General features: G+C 48.7%; 1 protein-coding gene across 5 annotated transcripts in view; it reads left to right on the top strand.

Annotated features, from left to right (window-relative positions):
* The window catches only part of GOLGA5 (golgin A5), an 800,028-nt gene that overhangs the window by 237,952 nt on the left and 545,863 nt on the right, over positions 1-16,213 (top strand). For all 5 annotated transcript variants that reach the window (XM_069637743.1, XM_069637746.1, XM_069637745.1 and 2 more), the window contains one exon: positions 5,697-5,927. In XM_069637743.1, coding sequence (XP_069493844.1) covers positions 5,697-5,927 — 231 coding nt within the window. The remainder of the gene's footprint in view (positions 1-5,696; positions 5,928-16,213) is intronic.

Genomic DNA, 16,213 nt, shown 5'->3' with positions numbered 1-16,213 from the left:
ACAGCATTGTGAAAAAATATGCCATTTATTATATGTTAACCTTTGTATAAGGAGCACAGCAAATCAGTGAACAAGCACTGAACAGGGCACACACAACGAAAGTGCATCAGTAATGGGTACTAGTGCACGCTGCATTGTTCTGCAGAGCCTCGTCCTCCTGTACTAGGTATATAAACTTCTGCAAAGGTTGTATTTTATATCACAGTTAAACTGGACTACCAAACTACATTTGGATGACTTTTTCTAGCAATATAAAATTAAAGTAAATGTTTAAGCATGTGTGTGCTATACTGCGATAACCACGGTATACCGTATTTTCATTGGAAGGTTATCATACCGTCAAAAAATCAATACCGTGACACCCCTAGTGCCGATCCATCCCAAGTACCTGAGGTTTGCGGTTGGCGACTCGCACTTTCAGTTTCGGGTCCTGCCGTTCAGATTGACCTCCGCCCCGAGGGTTTTCACCAAGCTCATGGTGGTGGTGGCAGCGCATCTCAGGAAAGGGGGGATTCACGTCTACCCCTACCTGGACGATTGGTTGATCAGGGGGAGCTCTCCCGAGCAAGTCCTGGATCATCTGTCCGTCACCTGCCACTCCCTTCACAGGCTGGGCTTCTCCCTCAATTTAAAGAAGTCCCATTTGACACCAACGCAGCGGCTCCAGTACATCGGAGCAGTGCTCGACACGTCCCTGGGGCAGTGTTTTCCTCCTCAGGTGAGGGCTCTTCACATTCAGCAGATGGTGAACAAGTTTCAATTTGCCCAGGATCTCCCAGCGTCCGAGTTCTTGAGACTGCTCGGCCCCATGGCATCCTGCATTCTTCTGGTGCCAGAGGCTCGTCTGCGGATGAGATCTTTGCAGTGGGCACTCAAGCTCCAGTGGTCTCAGTCCTCCGGCAGGCTGTCGGACCCTGTTCAGGTGCCGTCCTCGGTAGCCCGGGACCTTCTGTGGTGGGCCGTCGAGGGCAATATGATGAAGGGGTCCCCATTTTGGCTGCCCTGGCCGGAGGTGACGATCGTGACGTACGCATCCCTCACGGGATGGGGAGCTCATGCCAACGAGTTGACAGTCATCGGTCGTTGGTCTCCGTCGGAGTCCAGACTCCATATCAATCTGTTGGAGCTGAGGGCCGTCAGGCTAGCCCTGAAAGCTTTTCTGCCGACTGTGCGGGTAAAGAGTGTCCTGATTCTAACAGACAACACGGTGGCCATGCACTACCTCAACAAAAAGGGGGGGCAGGGTCACTTCCGCTGTGCAGGGAGGCGATGCAGCTCGAGTTCTGGGCCATCAAGCAGGAAGTTTCGATCTCGGCGGTTCATCTGGCCGGAGACGACAACGAGACGGCGGACGCTCTGAGCAGGCAGAGCACAATCTCTCACGAGTGGGAGCTGGCTCAGGAGATTCTCCTGGAGATCTTCGCCCTTTGGGGGACCCCTCAAGTGGATCTCTTCGCCTCCAGTGTCAACCGGAAGTGCGAAAGGTTTTGCTCGCAGGAATTTCCTCAAAAAGGAGCCTTAGGAGACGCGTTCGTGGTGGAGTGGTCATTCCCACTGCTGTACGCGTTTCCTCCAGTCCCCGTCATCCCGCAAGTGCTGCGGAGGTTACGGAGGTTCGGTTCCCGGATGATCTTCATTGCTCTGGCATGGGCCTGGAGGACGTGGTACCCGGACCTTCTAGACTTGTCCATCTGCCCTCCACGTCGTCTTCCCTACCGAGACGATCTGCTCTGACGGGAGGGGGGTCAGGCTCTCCATCCAGAGGTCAGATCCCTCAATCTTCACGGTTGGCTTCTGAAAGGTTGAGGTATAAGGATTGGGACCTCCCTGAAGACATGATGGAGGTGTTGCTCTCGGCCAGGCCGCCGGCAACAAAGTCTCTGTACCGTTGCCGTTGAAGAAAGTTCTGCGACTGGTGCAGAGTTCAGAATGTGGATCCTTTTGAATGTGACATTCCCATGGTTCTGTCTTTTTTGCTTTCTTTGGCCCACAGGGGCTTGCAAGTGGGGACCATTAAAGGTTACCTTGCGGCGCTGTCCATATTTAAGCGCTCATCTGAAGAGTGTTCCTATTTTAAGATTGCTTTAATTTCGCAGTTTTTGAAATGGCTCACTAATGTGTTCCCTCCGTCACCTTTTTTGGTGCCAGGTTGGGATTTGAACCTTGTTCTTAAGTTTCTTATGGGTGCTCCGTTTGAACCTTTACATTCTTGCCCTTTGAGGCTGTTAACTCTGAAAACTGTGTTTTTGGTTGCGGTTACTTCCGCTCGCAGAGTGAGTAAGTTACAGGCACTTTCAGTTAAGCCACCCTTCCTTGTGTTTCATAAGGACAGGGTTGTCCTTAGAGTTCATCCTTCTTTTCTTCCGAAGGCGGTTTCGGAATTTCATTTGAGCCAGAAGGTTGTTCTTCCGGCGTTCTATCCTCCTCCACATCTTGGTAAGGAAGAGGAGAGGCTCCATAGGCTTGATCCTAGGAGAGCGTTGAGCTTTTATATTTCGTGCATGTCCCGGGTCAGAGTGGACGATCAACTTTTCATTGGTTACGCTGGAAAGCGTTTGGGACAAGCTGTGACGAAACAGACTTTGTCTCGTTGGATTATTTTAGCTATCTCCGAGTGTTACCGCTTGGCGGGTAAGGATCCTCCGGCTGGCTTGCGGGCCCATTCTACCAGGGGAGTGGCTGCGTCAACTGCCCTGCAGAGGGGAGTTCCTATTCGTCACATCTGTGATGCAGCCACCTGGGCTTCAGTACATACTTTTGTACGTCACTACTCCCTCGATTCCATCAGAGGGCAAGATCTGGCCTTTGTCAAGGCAGTTCTCTATTCTGCAATTTGATTGGGCATGCTAAATTTGTATTCTAAATTCTTTCCCACCTCCTTGCTTGGTACTGCTTTGGGAGTCTGTCATAGATATGGAATACGTCGGAAGACCCAATCCCCTCGAACTTACTTTCTTACCTGGTACCGTTCTTTCGATGGGATGGTCCGACGACGTATTCCATATCGCTCCCTCCCTGCCTTCCCCGCTGCAGAATTTCTTTTGCAATTGCAGCTTGCGTTCCGCAAGGCCTTGTGTGTCTGACTGGCAGAAAACTGGTGGCCCACGTTCTGGGAAAAAAACTATAACTGAGGCTGTGGGCGACGTGCGTCCTACTTATCACATCGGGTGACGTCGGCCGTCGGAGGAGTTCCTCGGGGACGGTGCATCGACGTCATCGACGCAGGACGCAGACGCCAAAGATTTTCCGAAGCAGCACAGCTGTGGACATTACCTGTCATAGATATGGAATACGTCGTCGGACCATCCCATCGAAAGAACGTTACCAGGTACGAAAGTAACTTGTTCTTTTGCTGTTCTTTTGCTGTTCCAGTCATCCATCGCCAGCTGGGTTTCCTGGTTGTTCTCGCATGGAGATGAGGATTTGTTCGACACTCATCTCGTGAGGTGCAAGTTCGGTACCACTGGGCTTCTACTGGCTAAGTTGTTGATGCAATTCCAACTCAGATTTTCTTGGTTGTGGTTGGACCTTGTGGGGAAACGTGGTTCTGCAACACACACATGAGACCTGTCCAGAACAGAGGCTTCTAGGCTTTTCGATGGGTCAGTACCACAGTTTTCATACATGGTCCTACACACTAGGGAATCGGGGACTGGCGTCTATAACAGCTACCTCACACCACCTCTGGATAGGCCAGCCTCTTGTAATGCCCCATTGAGAAGGGACACCACTACCCCTGACAGGGTCTTGACCCAGACTCTTGTGTCACAGATTGCTGGCCTTAACAATTAAGAGTCTCCAAGAAATTTCAATGGTTTTTATTTTTAACAGAAATTGTGCAGGTTATTCACTGTTAGATTGTTTGATGGGCAGCTATTCAATGTAATGCCGGCTGGAGATGAGGTGAGAAAATACACTAATGGCTGCCCCTCTCGTTTTCCCTTGGCTTTCCTTCCCTGGCATACCTTAATTACAGGGTGACCCACTAGCGATCAGTAGCACCTACTGTATACTCTTCCCAACATCTACACCCACTACCGCTGTATACCCTCTGCACCCTCCTCCATACACACTCTCTCTCACTTTCACTCTCTCTAATTCCCTCTGCACATCTTTTTCCATCTACGCACACAAGTGGTAACTCTTTCTCACGAATGCTTCTCTGGCACTCTGCTCCAATACTGCTACCAACTCTCCATCGTTCTGATCCTCACCCCATCCTCTGCCTGGTCTCTTGGTCCACCTTCAGACCTCCTGCCCTCATCCCTACGAACTAACTCTGCCTCCCCTGTCTCGTTCTATACTGTAGATCTGCTGGTTGTGTTTTCCCATCTCCCCTCCATTCGCTGCAGCTCACGCCTGACTCTAGGAGCCAATCTGTGTGCCATTTCCCCAAGGACAGGGTTACACAGGTGAGGGGCTTTAGAACTCCTCCAATCCCCTCCCACTTTTCCAGCATGATTTTGGAAACTATCTCTGATGGTGTAGCAGCTAGGAGCTCAGACTGTGCATTTGGCCTGAGCTTTTCTCTGGTGCTGGTAAGTTGTGTTGGCAATGTTGGTTGTGGAGGGTTTCTGTGTGAATCTTGTCCTCATGCACTCTCTTCCAGTCCGTTTCCCATTACCCCAGCATTCACCTGGGACCATTCTGGGGTTGACAGGTTGGGTGTGGGGTGACTCAGTTTTGTTTGGCATGGAAATTCCCAGTCGCTTCTCCGGCTGTCCTTGATTCCATTCCCCTAGCTCCGGTCCTGCTTTTCCTTAGTTGCTCCCGGGTGCACTCAGAGAGTTGGAGTCCTGCAACTGAAAAGAGAGAAGGGCGGCCAGCAAATCCACTGCAAGGCATTGTGTGATAGAGAAACTAATGATGACATTTGTTGCACATGGTGGGATCATTTACTGGCCTCCCTCCTCACCCTTCACAGGGTCATGACACTGACCCCATCACAAAGATCCCACAACTAAACAGAAGTGCCATTCTTATTTTTCAAAGACAGTATTTTTGAAACACTACAGTTTTTGCTTTATAAACCCTTTCTCACTGTGCTGGATGAGTAGCATGTGCAGCACCAGGCTGCTGAAGGCAACCTTTAACCTTTCCCCATCCATCAACACAATGTAGCACTCTTGATCTTTAGGCAGTCTTCTGATTGTGTCAGCAGGTATTCATTTTTCACAATGATCCATTACATTTTAGGAATACAAATATTAGCGTTTTACTGCACAATTTGAATCATCTAAAGTCTATACATTAAGAGCAATAATCCATTGACCCAATAACTGGGTACAAAGAATGCAAGTATAATGCCCTATGATGTCTGTAATTGTAGCACACCAAAATCAGTGAATTATTGTTCGAATTACTCAGTTTTAAGGAATCTCTACCCTGTATTCTTTGTGTCCGATACACCTATTCTTTCTAGACTCTTTTTCGCCTACCATCCCATAAAAAGTGTGTGAGAGCCTTTCTTTTCCTCTTGCATTTCTTGAATATGGCGGATAGCGCAAAAATGTGCAAGGGTGTGTGCATATAGTTTTGAGCAACTCAATTGCCACCTTTGCATAAAACAGACTTGCATTCATGATTTTAGACTTTATCATTGATTTTTGAACATCAAGATTATCTAATACTCAATCGAATGGATAGTTTCTGACAAACCATAAATAATCAAATTCTAAACTGTATCCAATTCACAGCTGTTCCATGTCCAGGAACTCCTGATGGTACTAAAGCTGTGCACCTGGATGCGAATCGAGAAGATGCGTCTTCAAGTTCTGCTTCGAGCCACAGCCATGCAGCAAATGACGATGGCAAAACTCATGAACTTTCTAATCTACGGCTCGAGAACCAGCTCCTGAGGAATGAGGTCCAGTCACTTAATCAGGAAATGGCAGCTTTGCTTCAGAGATCTAAGGAAACACAAGAAGGTAAGAGTGCAATTGTTTTTAAACTTTCAGCTGCAAACCTCTTTAAAGAAGAGAAAGCAATTGCTTAAACTATCCCCTAGAATCTGATGTTTTTTTTAATGCACACTGAATGTCGCTGTATCCTGCGTCCTTGTTTGTCTGCATTTATCTGCTCCCATCTGTTTTTATTACCCCCCCCCCCAATACCTCCTTTTATCATGCTTTTTAAAGAAATTTGAAAAGCACCAGCTATCTGCAGGTAAGCTCTAGAGACAAAAAGGTGATTTGTTGGACAAAAAGGTGATTTGTTGTACAGGGGTACTTTATCTGTGTCCCTGTGATGTAGGTAAAGAAGCGAGATGGGTGCTATATTCCTGCGTTTGATTTGTGCAAAAAAAATAGCTGGGAGCTATATTCCTGTGACAAGCATAAAGAAGCAGGCTGGACGGTATATCCCTATTAACAGTCGGGATCCTGAACCCTAACACTTTGTAGATTAACTTCTTCTGGCACATTTTTCACATGCTTTTTCTGTCTGCTACACTTTTCAGTCACTATTCGCTCAATGGAAGACCAACTGATATTTAATCAAGGCATGACAATTTTGCTGTTTCCGCATCAGCTGTCTATTCTGTAGTCTGCTGTAACCTAAAACTGGGCCATGTGAAATAAGTTTCTGAATTATTGGCAATTTTATATAATTGTCTCATAGATAAACCTATCTGAACGGTCTAGTCTTCAGTCACAGACTTTAACAGATAGGGATATAAAAACTGCCAATGGACTCGTCTGAATGTCAGATGCTCCGGAGAGGAACTGTGAGAGGGACCGGTGCTCGAAGTGGAAAGCGTTAGGAGCAGCCCCAGGTGTGGAGACGCTGAAGTGGCGGTCTCCACCGGACACGCTGAGTGAACCGAGGGGCTGGTTGGGGAAAGCACCAGCAGCGCAGCACTACAGTACCACGTGGTCCAGCTGGAGGAAGAACACAGAACTGCGTCAGAAGCCGCAGAGCTGCTGCTGGCAAGCCGAACGGAACCCCAGAGCTTCAGTGAAGCAGAGAAAGACCCGGGGAAGCCCACAACCAACCGTAGGGCTGCAGCCCAGACCCTAAAGGTATTTGGTTGGCTGAGCCTATTTTGGGGGTCCCCAGAGGGTAACGGAAACCCTAAGACAAACAGTGTCTGGAAAGTAGGGGAAAGAGGAAAACCCCTACCGGACACTAAAAGAAACATTATCACTATACTGTAATGAGAAGTATAGGGACTGGGACCCTTACAAGAAAAGATCACATCAATTAACAAGAATATCCAATCTCCCTCATGACAGTACTTGGAGGGAAGGCGTCCCAGGGCTGTCAAATAAGAAGGGAGAAGATGAAGAGAACTGAGATTGCAGTACTTGACAGGAGAGTAAACCAAGTCTGCATGTGAAATCAGGAGACTGTAAAGAGAACTGTGAGAGTAATGCATATTGTGAGGGGTCAAAAATGCGAAACGGGCACAGAGGTATAGTTTTCTCACAAGTTGCCATTTGATTAAATAAAAAAGGGTGTGACAAACACATTTATTTCCCTAACCTAACAAGAATGTACCTACCCAACAAACTAAGGCTAATGAAAAATGACCTGTTCTCCAGAAAGTATCTGACCCTCACACTAATATACACAGCAACATTATACAAGGTTTGTTTGGCTGTCTTAAATTCCACAAAATAACTTATCAAGTCAAACTTTGAATGAATTAACAGTAATCCTTGTGACGTGGGTTGTATTCCGTTCCCCTGGATCAATTCAGGAATATCTAGAACAAAGTTCAGTTCCAAGAAAGTTCTGCTCAGTTACCAAGTTCCATTCAGTGTAGCATCCAAAGTCTTTTCCATTCAGTATATCCTTTCACTTGGCAACGTGAATATCTCTGTCCCAAAGACTTGTTCACAATTCAAAGCAACTGTTAATGTTTCCACAACCTCCTACTTTCCTCCAAACATAAATTCACAAATCAAATGCAAGTGTTCTTTTCTGAAAACGTTAAGCACTTGTTAGCATATCATACTTATTCAAAAGAAACACTTTAGTCAGGATGGTTCAACAATCACTTTCCGAAATGCAACAGTTTATGAAGACAAGTTGATTGAATTAACACTTATTTTCCTCCACAAACATTTACTACAACTGCAGTACTTTAAATCAGCGTCTTCTTCCTGGCATACTCGACTGCCAGGACAAACTACAATTGGTCCCTTTCCTGGTTTGCTGGCCTGCCAGGATAAACCTCCTACTACTGCAATTTATACTCTGTGGTAATGCTTGTCCCAAACTCTCCACAATAGAATCACAAATGAGTCTTGATAGTCTTCTGAATCTTAACGGAATGTGTTACGTTTCTTCCCAAATAGATATTCTTCAAAGGTTAATTGTTCTCTTGCTTGTCTTTTGGCTTCAGACAATGCAGGTTACGGTTCTCTCCCCCTTGGTCTCTTATACAAGGAGGGCTTTTCTATTGCAGCCTTTGTTTTCTGGAAGTGCAACCTCTTGGCTGCTGGCAACGCTGCTTACAATTGTTTCCCAACTGACATCTCTTTCTGGGAAAGTAACACCCAATTTGTCTTTGTATCACTCTTCTGCTGACTTGACAAATGCAGGTGTGTACTAATTGGTATCCCTGGTTAGGATAGTTGTGCCCTCTGTATATCAGTCTTCTCTGGCTTTGGAAATGCAGGTTACAATGCTCACCTATTTGGAATCCCTCCTTAGGAGAGTTGTGCCCAATTTGCCTGATTATCAATCTTCTCTGGCTTTGACAATGCGGGTTATTAGTTTGCCCTATTTGGAATCCCTCATTAGGAGAGTTGCGCCCAATTTGCCTTATTACTGCTTTTCTTTGGCTTTGGAAATGCAGGTTACAATGGTCCCCTATTTGGAATCCCTCAGTAGGAGAGTTGCACCCAGTTTACCTTAATTCAATTGTTCAGTATTCAAAGTAATTATCCCTGTGTCACCTGCTTCAGGCCAACTCACCGGTATGCTCCGGTATTGAATCCACACCACAGAGTGTGCACAGCGGCAGACCAGCAGGAGCTGTCATAAGCAGAAGAATACCGAAGAGATCCACGGGAACACTGGCTAGTCAGAAATCTTTCTGCCTAGCCGGTGTTGCTGCGGGTCTCTTCGGGCAGTCCATCAGTGCGCCGCGGGGCGCTGGCGCCAGGGAGCCCAGTACTTTGGCGTGGGAGGCAGGACGTCGGAGACTCGCCGAACAGCATAAAGGAATGCCGCAGGTCGCGCGGCTCAATCAGACCAGAAAGACCCAGAGACATCGGCAGCCGCCAAATGTAAAGGTAGGCTGCCCTTCGTTTAGAGCACCTATGTTGTTGAAAGAATACCCAGTCAACTCTTAAGCACCAACTCAGGATTCAGGCCCTGCCCAAGCCAACCAGAAGCTCATTGGGAGGGAGATCCAGCGTGCAGGGGCCCCCCCAAGAGGTCCTACTTTAAGCTCAGTGGACAAGAGCACCCGCCAACATAGCCCCCAGGGGCAACTCACATGAGGGTGCAAATTCAGGAATCCCAAGAATGTGTCACTAAGGCCCCGCTTAGCAAACTTGGTGCCACGCAATCACGGGGCTAACCTTGCAGTGCACCTGGGTGGCTGAGTAAGGGAACAGTTGCAGCGAACAGACAAGCCCAATGCCAGGCGCCAGAACAAAAGGCGCACCCCTGAGAGTAAAAGGGACATCCAAAATGCAAAAGAACCAGTTGGCCAAGTGCTGGAACCAAAAGCTATCACAGGACCCGCTCCCTCCACTGTCCCAACGGAGCCTACCGGAATCAAGTCCAGCCACACCCCGAGGTACGATGGACTCCGACAAAGACGAGCTACTGAAATGTTTGAACGGTATGGAGGCAAGGATGACAAGCGCATTTCAGGCCCAAATAGGACAGCTGCAGGAGGACCTAAAGGCCTCGCTGCAAGAGGTCTGCAGAGAGGTGAACGAACTAGGAGACAGGGTGGACACAGTAGAGAGCGGCCTCTCCAATCTTGCGGAAGAAGCAAAACAGAACAGCATCCTACTCGATCAGGTAGCAGCAGCCAGCAACAACCTCGAACTGCAAGCCGAGGACCTTGAAACAGGTCACGAAGGTCCAATATCAGAATTAAAGGCCTGCCGGAGTCGGTCCCGGATGCGGACCTTCGCGAAACGATGCAACACACCTTTAGCAACATGCTACACGACACCATGCCTGAATCAATCGGGTTTGACAGGGTACACCGTGTGGGCCCAAAGAAAAGTGATACGGGTTCCAGGCGCAGAGACGTGTTGGTGGCCCTCACTTCTTATGGGATGAAGGAGCGCATTCTGAGAGCGGCCAGAACCACCACTAACCTGACAGTCAACGGTAACCCCATTCAGCTGTTGCAAGATCTTGTGCTCATGACCCTCCATAAGCGTGAGAAACAAATAGCCTACAGCTGGGCTTACCCCTTCGCCCTAACATTGAGATGGGAAGGAAATCAGAGACGTATAAGCACATGCGAAGAGGGTCTTTCCTTGTTGAACCTGGAGATGGACCAGAACCGGGGAGAAACCGGGCCAGCGCGGAATGCCCAGACCGTAGTGTCTAATCCATGGGAATGGTCCACAGAAAGGAGAGGCAGAGCCAGAAGAAAAAATGAAGCTTGCAGGCCCATATAGAAGCTAAATAAAACAAAACTGGACGCACAGAAGCGAGAGGTTGTGCCTCCCGCCGTAACTCATACAGAGACGCTAGCTACAAACGAAGATCGATAAATAAACCGGAAGGCTTGCCTGTGCGGAGACAGGCGTAGTCAATCCTTGGTATCCTATCCGAACCATGGAATCTCCTGGTTGCTCAGAACTTGTGAATCGGACAGTGATCCAACGCCCCAGGTTGTTAGCGGGGGGGATTCCCAGGAACCCTGATCAGAGTCCTTAAAAGGGGGGGGGGTAGGGATGGGGAAATGGTGGGAAGGGATGGAGAGGGGGGTGTAGGGGTTTTACATACGGAGGAATGGTCCAGAGCTCGGGAAGGGAAGGAGGAAGAAGGAGGGGAGCAGCAGCAGGGTAGACCACTGCTTAGCGGGGTCAACCAACAACCTCTTTTCATATTGAAATGGCAGAGTCGACTGTAGTCTCCCTGAACACACAGGGACTGAACTCGCCAACGAAACCTTGAGCAATCCTGGACAGGCTTAGGGCAATGCAGGCGACGATAGGGATCCTACAGGAGACACACCTTCTCCCAAAAGATGAGAAGAGGATGACCCATCGTGCCTTCCCTCTACAGTTATATGCATCTAGTGGTGGGAAAAAAAGGGGAGTCGGCATTCTGATCGGCCGGGAACTAGAGTTAAAAAAATTGCAGCTCTGCAGGGACACAGAAGGGCGGTATCTAGGGCTGAAAGGTATGATAAAGGGAAGCATATGCACAATCCTTGCCCTATATGCCCCCAATGAAAAGCAAGACATATTCATCACAGGCATCCTGGAAAAGTTTGGCAGTTGGTGCGAGGGCCGGTTGATCATAGGAGGGGACTTCAACTGTGTCATGGACCCAATTTTAGACAAAACACTCCCTCCCACGCCCGCAGACCAGAAAAATAGGCAAGCACTGGGTCGCCTCTTCAGGGAACTAGGGGTCAAAGAAACATGGCGGTTTTTTCAAGGGGAGAACAGAGAGTATACCCACTATTCGGCCGTCCATCTCGGCTACTCTAGAATGGATATGATTCTAGTCTCAGCTACCCTAGTCCCCCAGATAACAAAAGTAGAGATAGGGGTGGAATATCTCTCGGACCATGCTCCGGTGATGGTTGGCATCGAATGGGGGGAGGGGGTTGGGAACTAAACAAAAACCAATCTGGAGATTAAACAAGCTACTCCTGAAAGACATGGCACTTAGGGCCCACATGGAGAGCTTCATCAGTAATTTTTTTAAGGAGAACAATAATGGGGAATCAGATTGGGGGGTGGTCTGGGATGCTGGGAAAGCGGTGGTCCAGGGAGAGTGTATATCACAGGCAGCAGCATATTATAGGGAAAGAGTTCTTATAACACGCCAGTTGGAAAAGGAGGTAAAGGAAGCCGAAACCCTGCACAAAGCCAGACAATCAAGGAAATCCCTACGGGAGCTCAGGAAGATTAGAGCACAACTCAAGAACCACAATGCAGAACGGGTGGCCCAGTCACTGCTGAACCTGAAACAGTCCTATTACATACATGGGGGCAAGGCCAATAAATTCCTTGCTGCAAAATTGAGAAAACAAAAAACTGTCATGATGCTACCCCCGGGGACCCAGACCAGGTCCAGCAACCCCGGAAGCAGGCATCAAGTTATTTTGGGCAAGCCCAAAAACCCCTGCTAGGGGCTGCTTGGGTGCGGTCCTGGTGCCTATGGCGCCAGGCTCATATGGAGAGTCAGTCATGGCGCCATAGGCGCCAGGCTCATAGAGTAGAACTTACCTGATGCAGATCCTGCTGCAAGCTTACCTGATGCAGACCATGCTGCAAGAGCTCCAAGCCAAATGAGGCTTGGAAGGGACTATTTTACCTAGGGACTATTTTTTACTCGGGCGTGGCTGGGGAGGAATACTTACCTGGGACTACTTTGGAGGCTATTTAAACCATGCCCGAAGAGCAGCACACGGTTCGTGTTATTCTGCATCCAGCAGTGTAACGCTGACCGTGCCTGCAAGTCTGCATCCAGTCTTCTGCCTCGCCCGCCTCGAGTTTGGAGCTCCTAGAAAAAGGGAGAAAGAAGGAGAAAAGGTTAGAACAAGAGCAATACCTTTGATCCTTACCTGAATTCCCGATCCATCGCGCCTTTGAGCTGGAAGAAAGAAGTTATTTTATGCGCGTCGCCTCGCCTGCTGCAGCGCCGCGCTGAAGTCACCGGCCTTCGCAGCATCTTCACATTCCACCGCATCCTCCTGCATGTTCCCGCCGCATTCTGGCACCTAAGGAGAAGACAAGAACAGCAAGGTGAGCCAAGGGAATACACAGAGGAATATTAGTAACCCCCCCATAGACTTACCTGATTTTACCACCGGGGGTACTATTCCTCTTCACGGGTCGGCGCAGCTTCCACTGCATCTGCGTCGAACCCCGGCCCCTAAGGGGAAACAAAAGGACAGCAAGGTGAAACAAAGGGACTATCAAGTGGAACCCTCCTCACCACATTAGACTTACCTGATTTTACCGCCGGAGGTATTATTCCCCGAGACTTCATACTTTCTCTCCATGCCTGAATAAGGGAGAAAGCAACAGGTTACATATTGACATTATTTATCGAACTGTGTTGGAAATACAAATCCTTACCAGAATATTACCGGTTGCCACGAGAAACTCTTCACTAGGGTCAAGCTGCAATCTGCAAGGAATCGGACAAGAGTGAAAGTCAGGCATTTGAACTCTTACGAACTACATAATTTTCAGAGTCAATATTGTTCTGGAACTCACCAATTCCTTCGAGCCAGTGAAGCAACTGGTTATCAACGCGCCCCTGCGCTCAATGCAGGATGGAGAGCTCATCATTTCAAACCATCAGGTGAGACTATAAGAGGGGACATCAAATGTGATCCGTGGGGAGAACAGCGGGGGTTGGGGGATGTACACTCAACTCCATGGGTGGTTAATTCCCTTTCTCCATTTGCAGAAGAATATTCCTACGGGCCAAGCAAACAAAGCTAGGTGGGCCAGTCCAGTCTGTCATCTCGGCCCTATGCGTCACATGGGTGGAGACCTCAGCTGGCCAGTTCAGATCGACGCCTCTGTGTGAGCCAGGTGAGCATAACAAAAACCTGCAACTATATAGTGCAATTAAACGACAAGCAAGGAACTCCACATACGGCGAGTCTGAGAAATTGGGCATAATGAAGCAATTTCACGAGGAACTCCTACACAGTGAGGACCTTGATTTGGAGCGACAATTCTCGTGTATTCGGTCTACCCCCTTACCTCAGATTACGGAAAAGGACAGGTTGATCCTTGGGGGCCCGATCTCTGCACAGGAAGTCAGTGATGCAATTTCAGCTATGCCAGCAAATAAGGCCCATGGCCCGGATGGCCTCGGAAACTGCTATTATATGACCTTCTGTATGCAGCTGCTAGCCCCGCTGACATGTCTCTTCAACACAATTAGAGAAAGCGGTTCTGTAATGCCAGATATGGGGAGATCCATGACTATACTGCCCCTTGAACCGGGGAAAGACCATCTCGAGTGTTCCAGCTACCGCCCCATAGCATTACTGAACGCGGATGCAAAAATGTATGCAAACATTCTCGCAACCAGACTGATGGAAGTCCTACCGAACATCATACACAAAGACCAGGCGGGTTTCATTACAGGAAGGCACACGCAAGACAACGTGCGGAGGGCGATATACGTTATAGACATGGGGATACGCACACAACAAACGTTTGCAGTGGCAGCTCTGGACGCCAGTCGAGCATTCGACATCGTGGTCTGGCGATATTTGAAATTAGTCCTGGAGAGCTTCGGGTGCGGTCAGGAATTTACTACGATGGTGCTCGCCACCTTCCAAATCACAATAAATGGTCAAAGCACAGAGCACGTCAAAATACGGCAAGGTACGAGGCAGGGCTGCCCCCTCTCCCCTCTGATCTTTGCGATGGCGATGTAGCTATGCGCGATCCAGTTTCGACAAGATGCGGGGTTCGGAGGGATGAGGTGCGGCCAAGAGACCCATAAAATCGCATTGTATGTGGATGATATCATGCTCTTCATGGGAGACGCCGGGAAGACGATGCCTAGAGCTATGTCAAAGCTGCAGGAATTTGAAAAGGTCTCGGGGTTCGCAATCAACCCTTACAAAATCTAGGGCAATGAACATTACGGAGAACAGAGAAGTGATCGAGAAACTGCAAAAGGCATTCCCAGTGATCTGGGAAGGGGAATCTTAAGAATACAGAGGGATTTGCTTAACAAAGGACTTATCTAAGCTGTACAAGACAAACATTGTACCCCTATGGAAACAGCTGCAAGAAGATATGCACAGGTGGGAAACCCAGGAACTGTCATGGTTCGCCCACATTGCGGCTATAAAGATGACCACCCTACCCCTGCCTTCTTTATGTAGTAAGCTCGATCCCGGTGGTCATCCCACCCACCAGGACCAAAGAACTCCAAAAAGCAATATCCAAATTCATTTGCCATGGCAAGAGGTCTAGGGTCCAAAAATGCACACTGATGCGCCCCCCACTCATCAGAGGCCTGGGAGTCCCTAAAGTGGACAGATATATAATGGCAGCGCAGCTGGCACCAATGTTGAGATGGGAGAATCAAGAAAACCTTAAAGGGTGGTGTCGGATCGAACAGACGGCCACGTCAATCCCCTTGAGAACATTGCTAGGGCTGAAAGCAGAGAACCGGGAGGAACCCTCCTGACAACTTCCAGGATATCCCTTCAAAGCTGGGACAAGGCTCTGAGCCGGAAGCAAATTCCTCACGGATTGGGGCCCTGCACCCCACTAATGCACAACCCGGAATTCTCACCGGGCCTCCAACCGAAATTCTGGGATGGCTGGACAGGTGCAGAAGCAATGACCCTAAAAGACATGCATAGAGATGCCTCCCCCTGCTCTTCACAGACTGTCAACAGAAATTCAGAATAGGGGAAAGGGAGCGCTATAAATATATGCAAATTAGACACTGGATAACCCATCCAGTGGTGCAAAAGGCAGGCATGAGGCAGCCGTCTGGTCTTCAGCTGACTATGCGGGAAGGCCTGACATCAAAGGGTCTGACTAGACTATACAGATTGTTATCCAATGCGCAGCCAACTGATAATCTCCCATACAAAGCAACTGGGAAAGAGACATGGGAGAGACAATATCTGATGAGGAGTGGAATCAAATATGGGCCAGGGCACACGGCACATCCAGATGCACCCTGATTAAAGAGTCGGCATACAAGCTGTGTTTCAGATGGTACATGTCCCCCGACCGTCTTCACAAAATCAACAAGGGTTACCCTCCCACTTGCTGGCAGAACTGTGGGGGGAGGGGAGACTTATACCATATGTGGTGGTCATGCCCCAAAGCTGTGGCCTACTGGAAGGAAAAACTAAGTCTCGTAAACAACATTGTGGGGGTGGAGCTCCTGATGTCCCCGGAAACAATCCTGCTGGGAGCACCCATAGAGGGAGTACCCATAGAGGGAGTATATGCATGTCGGGCCGAGAGCAGCCTTAATTACTCATCTTTTATCTGCGGCGAGAATGCCCTTACACAGAATTGGAAATGTGAATCAGGACCAATCACAGTCTGGT

Source organism: Ambystoma mexicanum, chromosome 14 (genome assembly GCF_040938575.1).
Source record: "Ambystoma mexicanum isolate Mex_15411 chromosome 14, UKY_AmexF1_1, whole genome shotgun sequence".
NCBI lineage: Eukaryota > Metazoa > Chordata > Amphibia > Caudata > Ambystomatidae > Ambystoma > Ambystoma mexicanum.
The sequence above is the reverse complement of the archived record's forward strand: the minus strand, read 5'-3'. Positions and strand labels throughout refer to the sequence as shown.